The sequence below is a fragment of the Motacilla alba genome, chromosome Z (genome assembly GCF_015832195.1).
Source record: "Motacilla alba alba isolate MOTALB_02 chromosome Z, Motacilla_alba_V1.0_pri, whole genome shotgun sequence".
In the NCBI taxonomy this organism is placed as follows: domain Eukaryota; kingdom Metazoa; phylum Chordata; class Aves; order Passeriformes; family Motacillidae; genus Motacilla; species Motacilla alba.
The window spans coordinates 8,721,333-8,739,361 of record NC_052046.1 but is presented as its reverse complement, the minus strand read 5'-3'; the positions used below and the strand labels follow the sequence as shown (position 1 = coordinate 8,739,361).

The 18,029-nt window shown below is 53.1% G+C and overlaps 1 protein-coding gene across 10 annotated transcripts in view; it reads right to left on the bottom strand.

Annotated features, from left to right (window-relative positions):
• The window catches only part of CNTFR (ciliary neurotrophic factor receptor), a 200,585-nt gene that overhangs the window by 15,625 nt on the left and 166,931 nt on the right, over nt 1-18,029 (bottom strand). For all 10 annotated transcript variants that reach the window (XM_038124675.1, XM_038124679.1, XM_038124677.1 and 7 more), the window contains 2 exons: nt 6,956-7,073; nt 5,977-6,143 (listed from right to left, as the gene is read on the bottom strand). In XM_038124675.1, coding sequence (XP_037980603.1) covers nt 5,977-6,143; nt 6,956-7,073 — 285 coding nt within the window. The remainder of the gene's footprint in view (nt 1-5,976; nt 6,144-6,955; nt 7,074-18,029) is intronic.

The window sequence follows — 18,029 nt, the reverse complement described above, 5'->3', positions numbered from 1 at the left end:
CTCCCCTCCCCAGGATGGGGGGGGGGTGATGGTGGGGCTGTGGGGAGGCCCCACCATTCCCCTGGCAGAGCTCCTGCCCTGCAGTCAGAGTTCTTCTCCATGCTGACTCCAGGGTCCACCTGTGTGGGTGGGAAGTGATGCCCTCACAGGGGCTTTGCTTACCCTGAGAGAGGAAGGAGGTGGTGGTGAGTGAGCTGCTCCCTCATCACTCAAGCCCGCCTACAGCCCTGCCAATGTGTGAAGGGCACCTTTCCCTCACTCAAATGGGATCAGGTGCTGATGCGTGGCCAGTCTGGGGCAAGTGCTGTCACATGTGAGCTGCTTGCTGCCACCCCTGCTCCTGAATGATGGTGGCATTGCAGCAATTGTCCCTGCACTGCCACCGCTTGCTCCTCTCTGGAGAAACCAGCCTGTGAAGCTTTGAGAACACACTTTTCTTGTCTGTAGGTGAGGCAGAGAGGGTGCTGAAGTGAAGCCACAGCTCAGCTACCTTAGTGGGTGGGACCTGTTTCCCCTGAGACATGACCCACCACTACCTTTGTCTCCCCAGCCTCCTCTTGCTCAGCACACCTGCACACACCCTGCTGCAGTCCTTTATCACCATCATCTTCACCACCACCCTGGCTTTCACCACCTTCCCTCTGTCACAGCGGGTGCCAGCAGGGCTGGACAGCTTCCTCCTTCCCGATGTCATTTCAGCTCAGAGGATGGTCACCTGTGAGCCTGACCACAGAGCCTAGTGCCACCTCCCAACTCCCACAGACTCCTCTCTGTGGCAGGATGGGGTGCAGTTTTCCATTTACAGCTTTATCCTCAGCAGCAGGAACGCTTCGCTGGGGCGTTCTGATGAGCTACTCCAGATGGCTCTGCAATTCCTCCGCTCACTTCGAATCCCAGGGCTGGGGCTGGACATCAGCTTCCATCGACATGGACTTGGAGTCCAAACACATACGGAAAAGTATAAATCCAGCGTTGGCTCAGCAGGATGGGTTTGCAAAACAAAAGTCTGTTTGGCTGAATGAATGCAGATGACTGTGAACTGCAGCTCTGCAGCGAGGAAGGGAAGGAAAGTGCTGGGCTAGGGATGGATGCTATGGATACTCCCTGGGGTGATGCAGGGGGCCTGGCCTTGGATTTTAGTATGCCAGCCTGAAGGCACGATTAAATTCAGTTGGGCATGGCAAATGTGCTTGGGCAGCAATGAGAGATACTACTGTGACTGTTAAAGGAAGTCAGAAAAAAAAAGTGCCCTGAGGCTGAGTTGGGAGTCACCTGCCCATTTTGCAGGGATGTGACTGCTAGCCCCTCTCCTGTGAGTTAGACACTGTTGCTGGTGCACAGAGGAAGGCTGCTCTGGCTTCAAGTTCATATTCCCAGCTGCTACGAGCCTTCAAACAGCACGGCAGGTTACCAGGAAAACCAAAAGTCCCTCGTACCTCCTCATGTGTCCCTCCATCCACAGGATTCCTGCCCAGGCTAGAGAGCATAGCAGGGCCAATCCTTCCAAAGCCACAAAGCCAAAACCATTCCTGCCACGTCCTTGCAAGGCAGCGGGGACACAACAGCCAGGAGAGGGGACCATACCTCTGGCAGTCAGTCCAGAGAGGACAAACCTATGTCTCTTAGGACGGACCTCATCCTGCTGTGCTCATCACGGGAAACACCTGGACTGGTCCCACAGGGGCCAGCTGAGGAGTGAGGGGAGACAGTCTGTGTCCAGCTTTCTGATTTCTATATGACCTTGAAGGAGTCCTTTATACCCCGCAGACAGGGACGAGTGCACCTCCTTCCCCAGCCTTTGTCTGCCTCCATTCAGCCTGCACATGGTGAGGCAGGGGCTGTCTGGCTGTACATCAGCCAGCATAATAGAGCCCTGTCCTCACTGAGGGCCTGCAGGCAGTAACGTAATAAAAGCAGTAATAGTAATAATAATAATGGATGATGGGCATTAGGCTGAGTACTGGTTAAGCGGCTATAAAACCAGATGTAATATTATCCTGCAGAGCTAAGGGAGCATCATCAGACATTCCTGGGAAGGGGACTTGGCCAGGAGGCTACTCACAGCTCTTCCCGCTTGGTTTTTGGCTGCTGTGTCTAAGAGAGGGCTTGAAGTGCAAGAGGAGCATCAGGGAGCAGCTTCTCCTTAAGGCGCTGCACGCTCAACTGCAAGTCTTCAGCTATCCATCGCCCCTGGCTGTTGTTAGACATGTCTCAAAATGAATCTGGTGGTTCAGAAAGGCAGCTGAGACCCTGTGGCATGCAGCGGCCCGTCGCCCATCCCATCTCTCCAACAAGCACTAAAATGGATCCCTTGCGGCCATTAAATATCCCCTGGCATTTTCCATGAGCAGAGGGATATTAAACTCCATGTCTTAGCCAAATGTCAGTCTAGGTAATTTAATTCTGCCTTCCTAAGTAGTATGAATTGAACTGACCTTCTGCTTAGGCAACTGTATACCTGTGTTCAAAGACTCTGAATTTCATACAGGCATGGGCATCATGCAGCCTCTCTGAGATGCTCTGCATCTTCATCACTCCAGAGCTGGAGCTGGAAGGATCAGATGACCTTCTCAAGGTCACACAAGGCATGGGCAGCACATTTGATGAAGGTATCCACAGCTGCAAGGCCCCATCCAAGGCTGCCTTCCTCCTTTTAATGCTGTGCATCTTCTCATATTTTCCCTCAGGATCGGTATGAGGAGAAAGGTGCTGTGGCAGGATGATGCTGTTGCTGCATGGTGGTGCTGTCCTGGCTTTCCTGGGAAATGCAAAAAACAGCTCTTGGGCTGAAACACAAGTGAGGAAGGTGTGGTTGTATCCTAGTCGGCCAAAAATGTCCCCATGCTGTTCCAGCCATCATGAAAGAGGTGGCAGCTCCTTACACACCACCTCACTCCTCCCTGGCATCTTCCTCTGCCTCCAGGTCCTCTTCCCTACAGTCCCTTTTCCTTCTCTCTGAGGCTGAAGCCTGATGTCCATAGGGTTCTGCAGGACCTCCGCACACTCACCTTTATTAATATCAATACTTTTGCAGAAGATGTAATTATGAAAACAATTTGCATGAGCACGATGAGGAAGAAGGCAGTCCGCATCTCCTACCAATAGGAGATGGGGGCCAGAGGGCCGGAAAAGCTTTTCCAGTCATCATTGAAAATGACAATGCAGAGTGACCCTTTGCAGCTGGCTGCTAATAACCAGCACGGCACAACCGCCAGCAAGGCATGGGCTCCGGACAGCAAAAGAAAGTACCAGTCATTTTCCACTCAATTAGAGACCATCTTCCGAGTGGCTGGGGGAGGGATTTTCTTCTGGCGACTTCAGGGATGGAGAAAGGAGTGAAGAAGCAAAACCGAAGGAGGTCACTCATTCCCAGGGGATTTTTGTGCTTGCCCAGGCTGCATGGGTGGTCTGACCTAGCAGAGGGTCTTCTCCCAGCTCAGATGGTGCTGGGAGGGAGAGCTGCCTGCCCTGCAATGCTCTCTCCTTGGCTTCGGGTTGCTCTGTCCCCAGCAAGGCATGAGATGGGGGCAACGTGGCTGCCCTTCAACCTCCATGCAGAAGGTATGATGTTCTTCTCTAGGCTAAGGGGAAAACACAAGGCAGGCTCTGACAACCAGAGCCCAGGGATTTCTGGAGAAGCATCACACAGGTCCTGGCTGACACTGTCTCTTCATTTTAGCAGGATGTGTGCAGATGCTGCAATGTTCCCACTCAGCATTTTCTCAATGAGCCAAAGCAGCAGCTTTGCCCTGAGCCGTAGGTTTTCCACCCTCCATCTAGCAAAGGGAAACCCAGAAAAATCTCCCAGATGAGAGCTCATCGGGCCAGCTGAGATCTCCAGAGAACCTACTGGATGCTAGATCCACACCTCCAGCACTCCTCACGCTGGGACACAGTCCTGGATTGCAGCTGCAGAAAGGAAAGCTGGAAGAGACACTGAAGCTTTGGCAAGGACTGCAGGCAATGTGGGGCAAAACTGCCTAGCAAAACACAGCAATGCAGTGCACTTGTTTTAACACCAGGATGGCATGAGGAGAAGTGGCTGCTGGTGCATGGCACCCATACCAAATCCTGAGGAGGAGAATTTCACAGTCGTACAGAATATGGAGATTTTAAGGCCACTGGATACTGAAGTGGTTATGGGAATGGGCTGGTGCAGGACACGGCCTCTCCTATTGGCATCAGCCCATCACACCTTCCCCACGTGCCATCCTGGAGCCAGGTGATGCCAGGTGGTGTGACCTCTCAGTGCTCTGCTGAGATGTGTCCAGGCACCCTGCACCCTTCCAGGCACTTGTGCAAGAGGCAGCAGTAGTACACCCATGCTAAGGGCTGGCCCGGGGCAGTGCTGGCCTCTGCTCACCACTCCTCTGACCTGGACCGAGTTCAGACTGCTGGGCTGGATCCAGCTTTGTGCTGGTGTTGGGATGCCCGAGGCTTGCAGCTGGGTGTGCTTCCCCAGGGGAGTTGCCCTTGTGTGCTGGATGGAGGAGCAGATGTTTCAGAAGCTAGGCAGGGCATGGGCGGGATACAGATGTTAGAAGAGGGTGCCCTGAACTCCTGCAGGAGGGAATGCAAGGAACTTGGAAAATGTTGCTTAATTGCTGTCCTGGGCCATGCAGGCTGGAGGTTACCTTCATGTTTAAGGAGTGTATCTTCCACAAACACAACAATTTCCATTTAAAGGCACCCAAGTGACTGAAATTCCTCCACTTCCCTTCTAAGCTCTCTCCCTTGTTATCGGCATTCCCAATGCACTGATGAACACAAGCTTCAGGTATGGACCATGGCTGCAGACACATAGCAGGACACATAGCAGTTCCCACTCCAAAGTTATTTTCCTGCTCTGTTCAGAGCTGGTGCCTTGTTTGATATTTTCCAGGATTTGGGGTAAAAGGGAAAATCTGGTAAGGCAGTGGAGCTCCTCTTCTTGCACTCCAGCACTTCCAACTTTCCCATGCTGTGATGTGTAGCACATCACAGGCAAAAACCAACCACTGGCTGCACTTTAATTATTCACTTATTTGCTTTTCAGGTTCAGTAATTGCCACACGCAACCAGAAAATTGTTTTCTAGCGTATTCCTGACCTCCATTCTCTCCTATTTTTCCTGTTCTTTGAGGATGTCACAGCACCAGCTGTAATCTGGCTTTGGATGGTGGCAAAAGTTCCCTGCTTTGCCGTGTTTGGCACTGGATTGCTCAGTTCATGCCCACCCTTCGCAGTCAGGGGAGTATCTCTGCCCCGGGTTTGGACATGGTTGGGAAGCATCCCTATGGCACAGCCTGAGACATGGACACTCCAGTCCACAGGGCCTGCTGCTCCCTGTCCCACACTGCACAGCATCTGCTGTCCTGGTGGGACAACGAACAGGTGCAAAAGAAGGAATAGGTTTTCTAGGAGAATATGAGGTAAGGGTTGGGGAGACTTTACTATAGGAGAGTTTTGTCCTGACTAAGGGTGGAGACAAGATAATGGGACATTTTAATTCTCTTCCAATCCTAATTCCCATGACTCTGCTTCCAGCATAAACACCAAGCCTCTCCTTTAAGGATACTCTGAGGGGTAAGAATGGCAACACCATTTGGATCTCACAATTTTCACAGCTCTCTGCCCTAATACGTGGCAGCTTTTTCCCCAGCATCCCAAACAGGGAAAAACTCGGCAACCATGGGCGATCTGGACCACGGGGAGTGGGATCACACTTGACACCAGGCCACTGATGTGACCAGCACAGAGGCTGCCTGTGGGCACCCTGCCTGGCTCCCCCAGGATGCTCAGGTGTCAGCAGAGCCCTGGGAAGGGGAGGGGAACAGGGAAGATGCCAGAGTGGCTCAGACCTCATCTCCATGGATACACAGAATCTCCACCTGGAGAGCCAGTCCCTTCCCTGCCCCATCTTCCCAAGGGATGACAATGCAGAGCAAGCCAGCCCCAACACCGCCCTGGAGAGGCCAGTTGCTGCTGTGGAAGTTACCTATGGCGAACTCGTCAAAGGTGAGCGTGGTGAAGTTTTTGCCCAGAGCATTCGTGACTGTCAGAGTCACCTTGTACTTCACTGTCGAGAAGAGCTGGAGGTATCTGATGTGACACCTGTTTTTGGGAACGGCATCCTTCTCACACACCATGTCTTTTGTGCCGTGTCTGGAAAGCAGAGGTGAGAAGAGCTGTTACCCGTGGATGCCCCCAAGCTGCTGGAGGAAGAGGACAGACTGAGCAGCTCTGCATCCCCACTAAGACAATGGTCCCCATGCACCAGCTCTTGCTGCAGCCAAAGGGCTGCTTTCCTCCTGCCAGGGAATTGTGTGGGCTCCTGTGTACGAGGTTTTCTCCCAAGCCTACACAGAGGCCTCAGTGAACATCCTCGTGCTGGCCCCAAGGAAAGAATGGGACCCTGCTGGGGTTGGGTTTGGGCCTGGCCCTCCTATGGGAGGAACAAGGTCTCCTGATGGTGACACAAACCTCAGAAGATAATACATGGCATCAGCCCGTATCAGGGCTGTGCCAGAACTCTGGCTCAGGGTAAGGAATGATGCCACGCCATGGCCAGTTCTAGGTGAGAGACACTGCTGCTGCCCAACAACAACCAGCTTACACCAGAAACGAGCACGGATGTGCCAAATGTGCCAAAACCCAGTGGGCACAACATCTGGTACAGACAAGTGGTGCAGCGACGATGGTCTTGGGAAGCACGGAAAGGGGACCTGGGGGATAGGGACCTTCCTGGTCCCTTCTAAGGAAATTGAAACTTTCTTGGCACAAAGTCCTGGTCCCAAACATCCAGTTTGTATGTCCCCAGGAAAGCCTTCCCCACGCCCATTTTTGGGACGCTGATGCCATATGCTCAGCACAGGTCAGACCCACTGCCCCAAGACTTCATGGCAGTACCTGAGACCTGCTCCAGGCTGCGGGGACTGAAACTCACCCTGTTGCGCCGTTTCTTCCCAGACACTTACATGACAGAGATGTTGAAGGAGTTGGGGATGTAGGTAGGAGTGGGCAGGTGCCAGCTGCAGTAGAAACCCTTCGGGTAGTTGTTGGACCGACACATCAGCACTGGCTCCTTCGGGGGGGCTGCCAGGAAAAGAGAAAGGGTAATTACCTGCTGAGGTGGGGTTATCACCAAGTTCTGAGCAAAGGGATGACCCACCACTCCCAGCTGCTGCCAGACACAGAGGAGAGAGTTTGCAAGGGGAGCCTGGCCTGTGTTTTTCAGATGCTGGAAGGATCTGGGGAGTCTTTGTCCCATGTCTTCTGCTGAGGTCCTCCAAGACACCTTGCTTTGGGCTGTGCAAAGCTCACCTTCTCCTTGGGTAGCTCATTGCTTCTAATGAGGGATGAAGTGATAGAGATGGTTTGCAGGTACCGGGGGAAATTGTCTTCAAGGCTGTGACAGAGATGTTGCTGATGAGGAGGAGGTGCTGCTCTCTTGACCCCATTAATCTACACAGCTCACAGCTTTCTCTGGCACATCCCTGGGGAGTGATAAATTTATTGAGGGATGATCCTCCAAATGATCAGAGGTCACCAAAGGGAGGAAGAAGGACCACGGGCAAGATAAGGAGGAACAATGAGTAACCAGTGGAGAAAATCCAGCTCTGCAAGAGGACTGACAGTGTCAACACTTTTGGCATGGGGAAGAGCATCCCTGACTCTGCTGCACTGCCTCCAAAGAGACACAGAGGCAACAGGAGACAGGACGAGAGCATCCACTGGGAGCAGCCTTCCTCCGGCCTCATCAGCTGATCCCAGAGGTTGGAGGCACAAGAGGATTTTAAACCCACTGAAGTGTTCACACTGTACATGGCTTTCCTGGATGCATGTGCAGTGCACTCTGCTTTCTGCAGGAGCACAGCAAGGGCTGCAGGAAAACTGCAAAATGCTGAGGGAAGGTGTATGCGGAGAATGAGATTCGATACCTTTTGGCTGATAAATTTTGCTCTTGTTGGTAAAAACATTACCTGATCTGACACCAAAGTCAACTCTTCTTGGTCCCCAGGCACTTGCACTGATTGTTAAGAACAGCACCCTGGCACAGTGCCTGGCCATAAAATACACTCCCTGGGCTGGACATGCACCAGGATTCCCCTTGGAAAGGCTGTCTGATCCTGAGGTGTTCCCTCTTTCCCTTCCTTCATTAGCCCTCATCCCCATCCATCCACTGTGAATATCCCAGGACACGCTCTCCTCTCCAAGCAGGTGGTTTGAAATGCAGCCCCAGCAGCCCCAGAGCCTCTGCAGCCCCACAGCCCGGGTGTCACTGGCATGACACACGCGGGGGCACAGCTTTCTCGGGAATGAGCTCCAGCTGTGACTGGAGTCTACAGAGGAGAAACTGAGGCACAGGCTTTGCGCACCCCCGGCGCCCCTGGCGCAGGGCTTAGAGGGCGCAAGCAGTTGATAAGGGAGCCAAGGGCAGCAGAGCCAGGGAGCAGGGAGCAAGGAGGGGAGGGAGAGGGAACGGAGGGGGCCGGCGGGAGGGAAGGCTGTGCCGCAGCGCTCCGTGTTCCTCCTAATGGCCATTTCAGCCTTCAGCCGACAGACGAAGGCCAGAGCCTGGTTAATGAGCCTCCGGGTTAAATTATTCAAGCAGACCCTCCACATCAAGACACAATGGCTAATCGCAAAGCCAGAGACAAGGGCCTGATCCCTGCCACAGCCCCATCCTCTTATCCTCTTCCTCCTCCCCGCAGGATCCTTAACCCCTTCCCTGCCTGCCCTGGGTGTGGCGGGAGCACGGGCAGCATTGCTGTTTCCGGGGTGCAGTGGAGGGGGGGGGGGGGGGGGGGGGGGGGCGGGTCGGGATGTGTCCCGGAGGGGCTGAAGGGGTGCAAGGGGTTTGGGGACAGCCTCTGGGCGCCGGGTGACCGCGTGGTGGCACTGTGGGCTAACAGCACCTGCCCGGCGCCCGGCAAACCGCGATGGGGCTGGCGATGTTGCGTGGGGATGCTGGGGACACTGGGGATGCCACCGTGGGCGACTCGCACGCTTGCCGCTTGTGCTCAGCGGTTCCGCCCGTAACCGGGAGTCGCAGGGGAGCCGGGCTGAAGCAGGCGGGGCTTTTTCGAGCATTCCTGGAGTCCTGCAGGGTCCAGCTCTACCAACACGGCCCAAGACGCTGCACTGCTATGCGCCACAATTAGTCCATCTCAGGATAATTTATCTCTGCTGTCTCCAGTATTACGCCGGATCTGGCTCTTCGTGATCTGTGCTAATTCCTCCGCTGAGGAGGCGGGGGCGGGCTCACTCCTCCAGGGTCGTTTTGCTGGGAGGAGGAGGGAGGGCTGCGCATCCTGTATCCCGCTTCGATCCCCAGTCTGCAGCAGCCTTTGAAGATGCCCCATTTCCATAGCATTGAATGCCGTGAAAATCCTGCCCTCTGCTTCAAGGCTGGTCCCCAATAGCAGTCCCAACCTTTTGTGTCCAGCGTGCTCCACCTCTTACCCTCTGGTGTCTTTAAGCAAGTCAGAGGTGGAAGGAGAGACTGGGGAAGGGAGACAAAATGATCCTCACATCCCTGCCCTCCTGATGCAGAGTTCAAGGACAGATGCAGCCGAAGGGAAGCTGCTGTATGAAGCCTGTCTCAGCCCAACCTTTGCCCTCTTTTTCTGGACAGACACAAGCTGTCTCACACAGACATTCATGCAACCTCCATCTCTGCAGAGAGCCATCAGTCCCCGAGCCACAGGCGTCCCAGGAGGGATTTGTCAGGCAGATCCCCCACTTTCCACCTTGACAGGCAGAAGGTTGATGGCAGAGTGAGGGGCCTGCACAGTGTGTCACAGGGGGCTGTGACCATGACACCACATGGGTGACCGTGGTCACCACTGCCAGGCACCACAAAGGACAGGGCTGCAAGCCCCTTCTCAGCTGCCCTGCTGCATCAGGAGGGCTCTCTTTGCTCACCCAGCCATGCTGTCTTCTCCAAGCTGGTGGCAGGTTCCTCATCTCCCTATGGGAGACGGTAGCCTGCAACCTTGTTCCTCTCCCCTCCTCTCCCAGGAAAGGCGCTCACTGGCACAGCTCATGCTGCCCATCAAAGGCTCTTAAAGACGGCAAATAAAATTGCAGGCTCCAATCGATCCAGCGCGCTGTAATGCTGTCTTTGGAGGTGGGCCAGCCCATCAGGCCAACAGAGAGAGCAAGAAAGGCAGTGGAGGAAAACAAAGCCATCAAGGGAGCAGAATTAAAGGCTTTTTCTGCCCTGAGGTTTTAGGCAGTGCTGCTCCGTATGGGGTGTCCTGCTCCAACCTTCTCCATCCTCCCTCAGATGACATCCAGCTCTCAGCACCTGCCCCACACCACAAACAGCCCGAATAACAGGTTGAGCATTCCTCCCTGGGCTCCTGCACACAGCCTCTCTAATTCTGGCAAATATTTACATGCATGTTGCTTCATGGAGCTGCTGAACTCTGTAAAAGCAGAGCTCTTTCCTTTTGCCACAAACAGCGCCTGCCCTCTCTAATCTGTCTATTAACCTCTTGCATGGCAGGGAGCCACTTCTCCCATGTGCTCTGCTGATGTCCTCTCTGAAAACCCAGCATGTTTAATGCCTGGCTGTGGCAGCTTCCCAGAGGCTTGGGTTGCAACCAGCCTCACTGCAAAAGCTCTGGGTGAGGTGAAGAAAGGCTCAGAGCTGAGCTCAGAGCTGAGCACATCCCATCTGGGCACATGGCTCGCAAACTATGAGATGCTCCAGCAAAATCTGGGTCTGCCACAGCAGTGACAGCTGGTGCCAGGGTCACTGTCTCTGCAGATTCCTGAAAAGACCAGTGCAGGGATAGAGTTGGCTTTCCTACCACACAGTGTCCCATGCCTTGCATCCATTTAACTCTGTCTCTCCAGCTTTTTGGAAGTAGCCGTCACTTGACCAGCTTCAGCACTTCTGCTCAGCTGGGGACAGCACTACGAGTAGTCCTGGAGTTTGAAACAGCTCTGGATGCAGCACCACAAAAACAGATTTTTGTTTCCCTCCTCATCTCTAAAGCCCAGTTGTCCTTGTACCCTCAGTCCCACTGTGTAGGGGAAAAGTGTGACCAATCCATTTTAGAAACCACTAAAAATGATCTACAAGAGCTTTTCCTAACGCTGCTAGGTCATGAGATAATGGACATTAAAATCATGACACTTTTATATATAGAAAAGTTATTTTAGGTCACTTTTAGAGGTTTCTGAAATGGATCAGTTATAATTTTCCTCTCCTGCTGAGGGCTGAATGTACTAAAGATGCCTTGCTCCACAGGTGGAGGGATACAAAAAATAGCACCAATAAAAGTTTTAAGAGGCCTCTCAAACACTTCTGTAGGAGGTATTTTTTCTGGTGCACTCGGGGCACATTCAGGCACTGGGCTGATGGGGGATAATGAGCCCATAGTGTGCTTTTGGGGTCACCTGCATAACTCATCATCTCGGTCTTGGGCCAGCAAAAACTCCAGGGTCCATGACAGCAGCATGTGCTTGAGCTAGAGGTACAGCTGTGACACAGCCTGCCTGCACATGGGCAGGATCCCCGTGCTGCCCCACACGGGGGGACAGCCCCACAACCAGCGCTGTTCTGCTGCCAAACTCCTGCTGTTCACACCCCAAATGCCCACGGCAGGACCAGATCATCACCCAGTGACTTTTCTCACACCACTGGTGGTGGGTATGTACCAATACAGAAAAAAAGCCACCCAACTGACCAAAAGCAAAGCTGCAGAGGCTTGTTCAGCACAACAGGAATCCACCTGGGCACGAGATGCCAGCACTGAGCACGTGGGCACAAGAGCAGCAGACCTTGCTATTCCACACACGCATCTACACAGATGCTTTTATTATGCACATGCTGGCTGCCAGCACGATGTATTATTTATCTAACACCGCTTTTCTAAAAGCCTGTTTGTGTACAGGAGGCTGGTAGGAAACAACAAAGAAAACAATGGTGAATAAATCATATTTCTTCTGCCAGGTGTACCAGGGGAGCATCTGTCTGCCATGTGCCACCTGTGCTGGAGTGCAGCACGGCTACGCTGGGGATGTCCCTTCCATGGACCCAAATGTTTGGGGACAACTGTGTTTTGTTGCTGGAGAAAGGGAGGGAGGTGAAGCTTTGAATTGGCTCTGTTTCCCCTTGACCATCTGTTCTTGGGTAAGTGTGAGGATGAGAAGGGGTGCGGAGGACAGCAGGTGATGCTCCCTATGTTCTGGGAACATCATGCTCATAACCACCACTTCTTCAAGAAGGATAAAGCAGGTGGTTTTAATTTGTTCGTTTTGTGTGGTTTGATTTTTTTTTTTAGTTAATGCAGCAAAATTCATCTGAGAGAGAATTAGAGAATCCAGGGGTGCAGTGGCACAGGATGAGATGGATTTGTTTCTCACTGGCCTCCTGGGTGACCTGGGCATGTGATGGAGACAGGGTTTATGTCTCTCCCTTTTGGTCTAAGCCACCCCAAGCTTAAGAAATGGACATTTTCAGGGGGACATTCCTTTCCCTTGAAATTAGACACTGAAGATACATCCCTCTGGAGTGTGAGGCATCCCAGCTGATCATCAGAGCTGCCTACATTCAGCCAGCATCTAGCCCAGCCCTCAGACTCAACACTGCAGCACCTCCCTGGTAGCTCCCAAAATGCAGGTGTCCCTGGACACCTGCAGCTGCAGCCAAAGACCCCCGACCCTGCTGCCACCTAAGAGCCATCTCCCAGCCTCAAGGAGCAAGAATTTATTCCCCAAGAAGGTGCTGGAGAAAAAGGTGGACTCAGCAACAGATAAATTTCTAAAAGGCCCTGTTTTACACTGATTGGGGCTCATAAACCAAGCTATGGATTTTCTCATTTCCCTTGCAGAAAATTCAGTGAGCACGGCAAGAGGCAATGCTGTAAATTTTTGGGCAAGGCATTACAAGAAAAGGAGAAGAGAAGAGAGAAGAGAAGAGAAGAGAAGAGAAGAGAAGAGAAGAGAAGAGAAGAGAAGAGAAGAGAAGAGAAGAGAAGAGAAGAGAAGAGAAGAGAAGAGAAGAGAAGAGGAGAAGAGAAGCATCCCACTTTGAGCCAAAGTGGCTCCCAGTGTGATCACAGGCTCGCTGAGTTTGCTCCATCCTGCAGTGCATGAGGCCATGCTGTTTCCAGCACAGCAGAGCTGCTCTTCAAACCGGACCATTCTCCAGCCTCCAGAAAATTATCAAGGAAACCTCACAGCATTGAGCTGTGAGAGGAAAGAGCAAGAGCAGAGGGGCTCTGGCAACCCTAACACAGGGTGGGCTGGTTGTCTGGAATGGCAGCCTTTGCTGGAGGTGCTCCTCAAGGTGCAGGATGCTACGGTAAGGTGATTTAGGCAGGAGAAGCCATCTGGCATCCCAAACCCATGACAGAGACTCTTGTTCCCATTCTCTCCGGCAGCTCTGGTGCTTGGCAGAATTGCTGTTCTAGGGAAATGCCCATCCTGCTGAGCACACCAGCACTCCAAACCCAGCCGTGCTCCTGAAGGTGACTTTATTCCCATGGGGCAGCATTCCAGGCTGGGTGCCTTAGGGAGTGATGCACAGCAGGACACATCCACCCTTCACTTGGGACCACACCACAGCAGGAAATCCCTTCTGATCCCCCAGTCCTCCACCAGAAACCGAAGAGCAGCTTTGCTCTGAAACAATATTAAATATTGAACAAATGAACGCAAACCTGTTATCTGGGATAATTGTGAGTAAATAAAACATTTAACCAAACCAAATGCAGCTGTTTCCACTTGGAGCCGGCACAACAGCAGGGAAGCCAGCTCAGCTACTCTGCATCCTCGTTACGGCAGCTGATTATTGTTTTGTGTATAACAGTAGCACCGCCAGTCCTGGAGCGGGGCCGGGGCCGCGGTGCTCCGTGTGGTACCCCAGGGATGGGTACACCGGCACGGTGGGATGCGGCAGCACAGCGGCGCGCCGGGCACGGGAAGTTCTCTGCTGCGCTGGGGTTTGCTCATCAGCCCAGGGAGTTCACGGCGAGGCCGGCTTTCCTCCCCCAACACCTCTGCGAGGGGATTTGCATGTAACATAAACCATTTCAGAGCCAGGTCACTGGTTCGCACATAGCCCCGGGCAGTAATGACCAAACCTCGTTACCGGCTGCTCTGGGATGGACTGTGCCGGGCCCCCGTCCAGCTCCTAGAGACCTGGAGAGCGGTCTGGGGTGTGCAGCAAACAAGGGAAAAGTGCTGGCAAAAGGGGCCTTAGGAGGCTCCGGGGATGGAGAACATATCCTTGCCTACAGCTCAGGGCTGGAGCATTCCAGGATGCCAGTCTGCCATGCCCAGACAGCGGGAAGGGTGAGCAGGGGGCTGATGTGCTCTCAGTTTCCGCACATTCTCAGGGCTTTCCACGGCTGGGATTTGGAGAGGAGAGTTTCATGTCCCTGCAGCTCCCACCACCCAAATGCTCGGCCTGCCTCTTCTAAAATGGCTGGGAAAGATGAAGGGCATGAATAACATGGGATTTTCCAAATTAATTTCTCCTTCCAGGGGACTGTTCTCCTCGTTGTGGTGCTGGATGCACTGTGCCAAGGCAATGCAGGCACAAGATGCTTCCTTGCAACACAGGGGTTCCCCAGCAACTGCTCCGCACCCCAAGGAGGTGGTGGTCAGTGCACCTGGGAGCACATCACAGCCCTTGTCTCCAGGGAGAAGTAGCTGCCTTCCTTGGTTCTCCTCGATAAAGGGCTTGACCAGAGCAGCCTGCAGACCCCCGACAATCTCCTTTGGGAGCTCATCTAGAAAAGCCATAGAGAGGAAACATCCCTATATGCTGAGAGGGAGAGCTGTGCCTTTTTTGGTTGTGCAAGGGGAATGCAGGGTGATCCCAAGGGTTCTTCAGGTATTGAGCACCCCGAGGGTCCCCTGCCTCCATGCCTGCACTGCGTGCAGCAGAGAACTCAGCACCCCCTCCTCGCTCTTTTCCCAGCTCCAGGCAGAAATTCACTGCACATCCTACACCATGTAATGCCCCTGCCCCCTCCACCACCTTATTTAACGGCTGCAAGAAAGCAATCCATCCTCTCTCCAGATGGAGAAGACAGGGAAAATACCAGGTGTGATCAGACACAACTGGGACCATCAACAGCCATGTATCCTCGGCAAAGCTGTCCCACGTGAACTCCTGGAAGTTGTATATTTATCCAGGAGGAGCCTCTGGAGGGAAGCTATAAGTACTTTGTCATGCACTGAGCAACAAGCTAGCCACGAATATTACCAGCTATCTCCCACTGGGGGAGTGTGGGTTGCCTTTAACAGGCAGCAGCTCTCCAAAAATGCCTCCTCTCTCTTCATCTCTCTTGACATGCAGTCTGGATATGGCCCCTTCTCTGCTCTCCTCTTCCCCAGTGAGGGAGATACCTGCTGGCAGAGAGGCCTCTCATCCCATGGGAAATGGAGAGGAAGAAGTAAGAGGTTTCTGACTCTCTCGGCAGCAGAGGAGAATATTTTTGGCCTTCTCCTGTCTGGGCAGGAGGAGCTGATGGGAGTGGTTAGTAAGCAGACATACCCCCTACCCTCTTTCTCCTCACACTAGCACTGGCTTTTGCATGTGAAGTTCCTTTCCTTCAGCACTTATTGAAAACCACCCTCTCCTTTCACCCACATGTTCTGCTAGGAATATGCCGCAGTCTGCTCTTCCATCCCCTCACAAGACAGTCCCCACGGTGCCCTTGAGCCTGTACTGACTGCTCTCTTTGGATTCAGTCAGGACAGGGGGCTTAAAAGTGGGCATCTGTATCACACGGTGCACCTGATGTGTGCACAGGCAGAGGAGCCATTTGCTCATCCTGTGTTTGGCCATCCTGATTTCATTTGGGTATGCTCACACAGACTCAGCCTCCCCCGGTCAGCGACTCCCATCCTTGGGGCTGCCCTTCTGCTACACATGCTCTCCTGGTGAGATGCTGCTCTGCTCCTGGGGCTGATCTGCAGCCTGTGCCTGTCCCTCAGCTGCCAGGACCATGCTCTGAGTGTGGGAGAGCCCTGTCCCTGTAATGCTGGTGGCTTTGCCCAGCTTCATCTCATTGTTGCAGTCCTGCTGGGAAACCACCTGCAGGCTCGCAAAAACAGCTGGGCTGGAGCCAAAGAAGTTGCTGGAGGTGGGTGTAGAGAACTGACACAGGACCAGAAGGAGCCCCTCCTCATGCTGTTCCCACCCGGGATACGTGAGAGTTCTCCCAGCAGCAGTCAGCCTCCTTTGGTACACCCAGAGAAGCCACCTGACTCATCCCACCTGTGCTTCTGCATGATACCCTCTGGAAAAATCACAGCACAGGGCCATGGTGGGGATGCAGCTGAGATGGACACCACAGGGGGTGGCTCTGGTTTGTGGTGCTATTCTGGCTGATCAGGGATGATGACAGCCTAATAATGACAGGCATTTGGGAAGATGCCTGATTTATCATAGGAAACGAGGTCTCCACACCAGTCCTTAGCTGCTCACTCTCCAGCTTTGAGAAAACACCAGACATGTCACTAACAGCAGGAGTGCTCCCAGTTCAAGCTGCAATTTCCCCTGTGCTGTTGGTAGCTTGGGGTGGAGGCAGGAAGAGCATCAGTCTCTGTAGCTCACCGAAAATGTGTCCTTCAAGCAGATGTAAAAAAAAAAAAAAGGTGTGTGACATTTCTGGAGGTGTTGGGCTGCAATACCAGCTCAGCTAACAGCACTGCTCAATACCCCTGCTCTCTTTACTAATGTCTGTTTTTTTATCCTCAGGCCTGAATCAGACCCTGGCCTCATTCTTTTCTTAAGGCAATGAGGTCCTTGGGATGATGTAAGTCACACAGCTCCGGACTTCACTGCATTTGGAAGTAATAGCTGTGTCCTTAACTCAGCTGGCTTCAAGGGAGGTCCCATTATCCAGCCCATCTGTAAAGAAATTGAGCTAAAAAAAGGCCCTTTGCTTTATGAACATGACGCTCATCTTCCTCAAATCCTGGCTCGATGCTTAAATCCCCCCAAGCAGCAGCGGGCAAGCCCCAGGGGATGTTTGTGGCATGTGCGGCCAGGGCAGCTCCAGCTTGGGGAGCCCCTTCCCACCCACGTGCTAGAGCCTAGCATTTGCAAAACAAAACGTGAGGCACAAACCAATTCACTTCCTCACAGAGACTGTTTCCACCTGCTCTAATCACCACCTTTGCAAGGTTGTTTTCATTTCGCTCCCTCCCTACTCTCCCCAGCTCCACTCCGCAGCAAGCACCTCACTAAATTCCCCTAATCTCCCCTTTAGGTCATACGATATCTTTTAATTCTTTAATCAATTTTCCTCCGGACTCCCTGTAATTTATCGATGGTCTTTTAACAATGAAACCCCAGAAGCAAACACACCTTCCCTGGGAGCATCAGCACCGGATCAGTGGCAGTAGCAGCATCCTTGCCAAGTCTGCCCCGACAGCAATAATCTGGATGCTCAGCACAGCCTCTCCCGCCTCGTGGAGGACAGCAGCCTGCCACGCATCCTCTGATTTGCTTACAACAAAGAAGAAATAAAAAGCACTTAAAGCACTTATTGTCATGTAAAAATATTGCTATCAGTGTTTGAATTATTTCCTCAGGAATGGTGGGAACCCCCAGCACAGACCTCCTGCAGGTTGGGCAACCTTCCTGCACGCTCCAAGCACCACAGCAGGGAAGGAGCTGTGACCCAGAGCACCACAAACATTTTTTGGGCAGGATGAGGGGGCCAGGATGCTGGGATGAGCACCATGCACAGGCGGTTGGGGCACTGCTGCTTTTTTAGGGAACACACCACACTGTTCATGCAGCAGCACTGCCAAGCACAGTGGGAGACCTGGGGCAGAAGAGAGAGGAAGGCACTGTGCCCAGATACCCCACTGATGGTCTGGGAGAGATTTCTGGCTATGTTGTGGTCTCTGCAAGGGGCTCAGCAATGGATCAAGTAGTTTGGCAGGGAAGCCTAGGGCTGCTCTTTCTTCTCCTCTCTTTCTCACCCCCTCCAAGGTCAAACAGTCCTGGACTCTCAATAAACTGTTGCAGGGGCTCCAGGGGATTTTAGGAGGCATTTGCTAGGATTT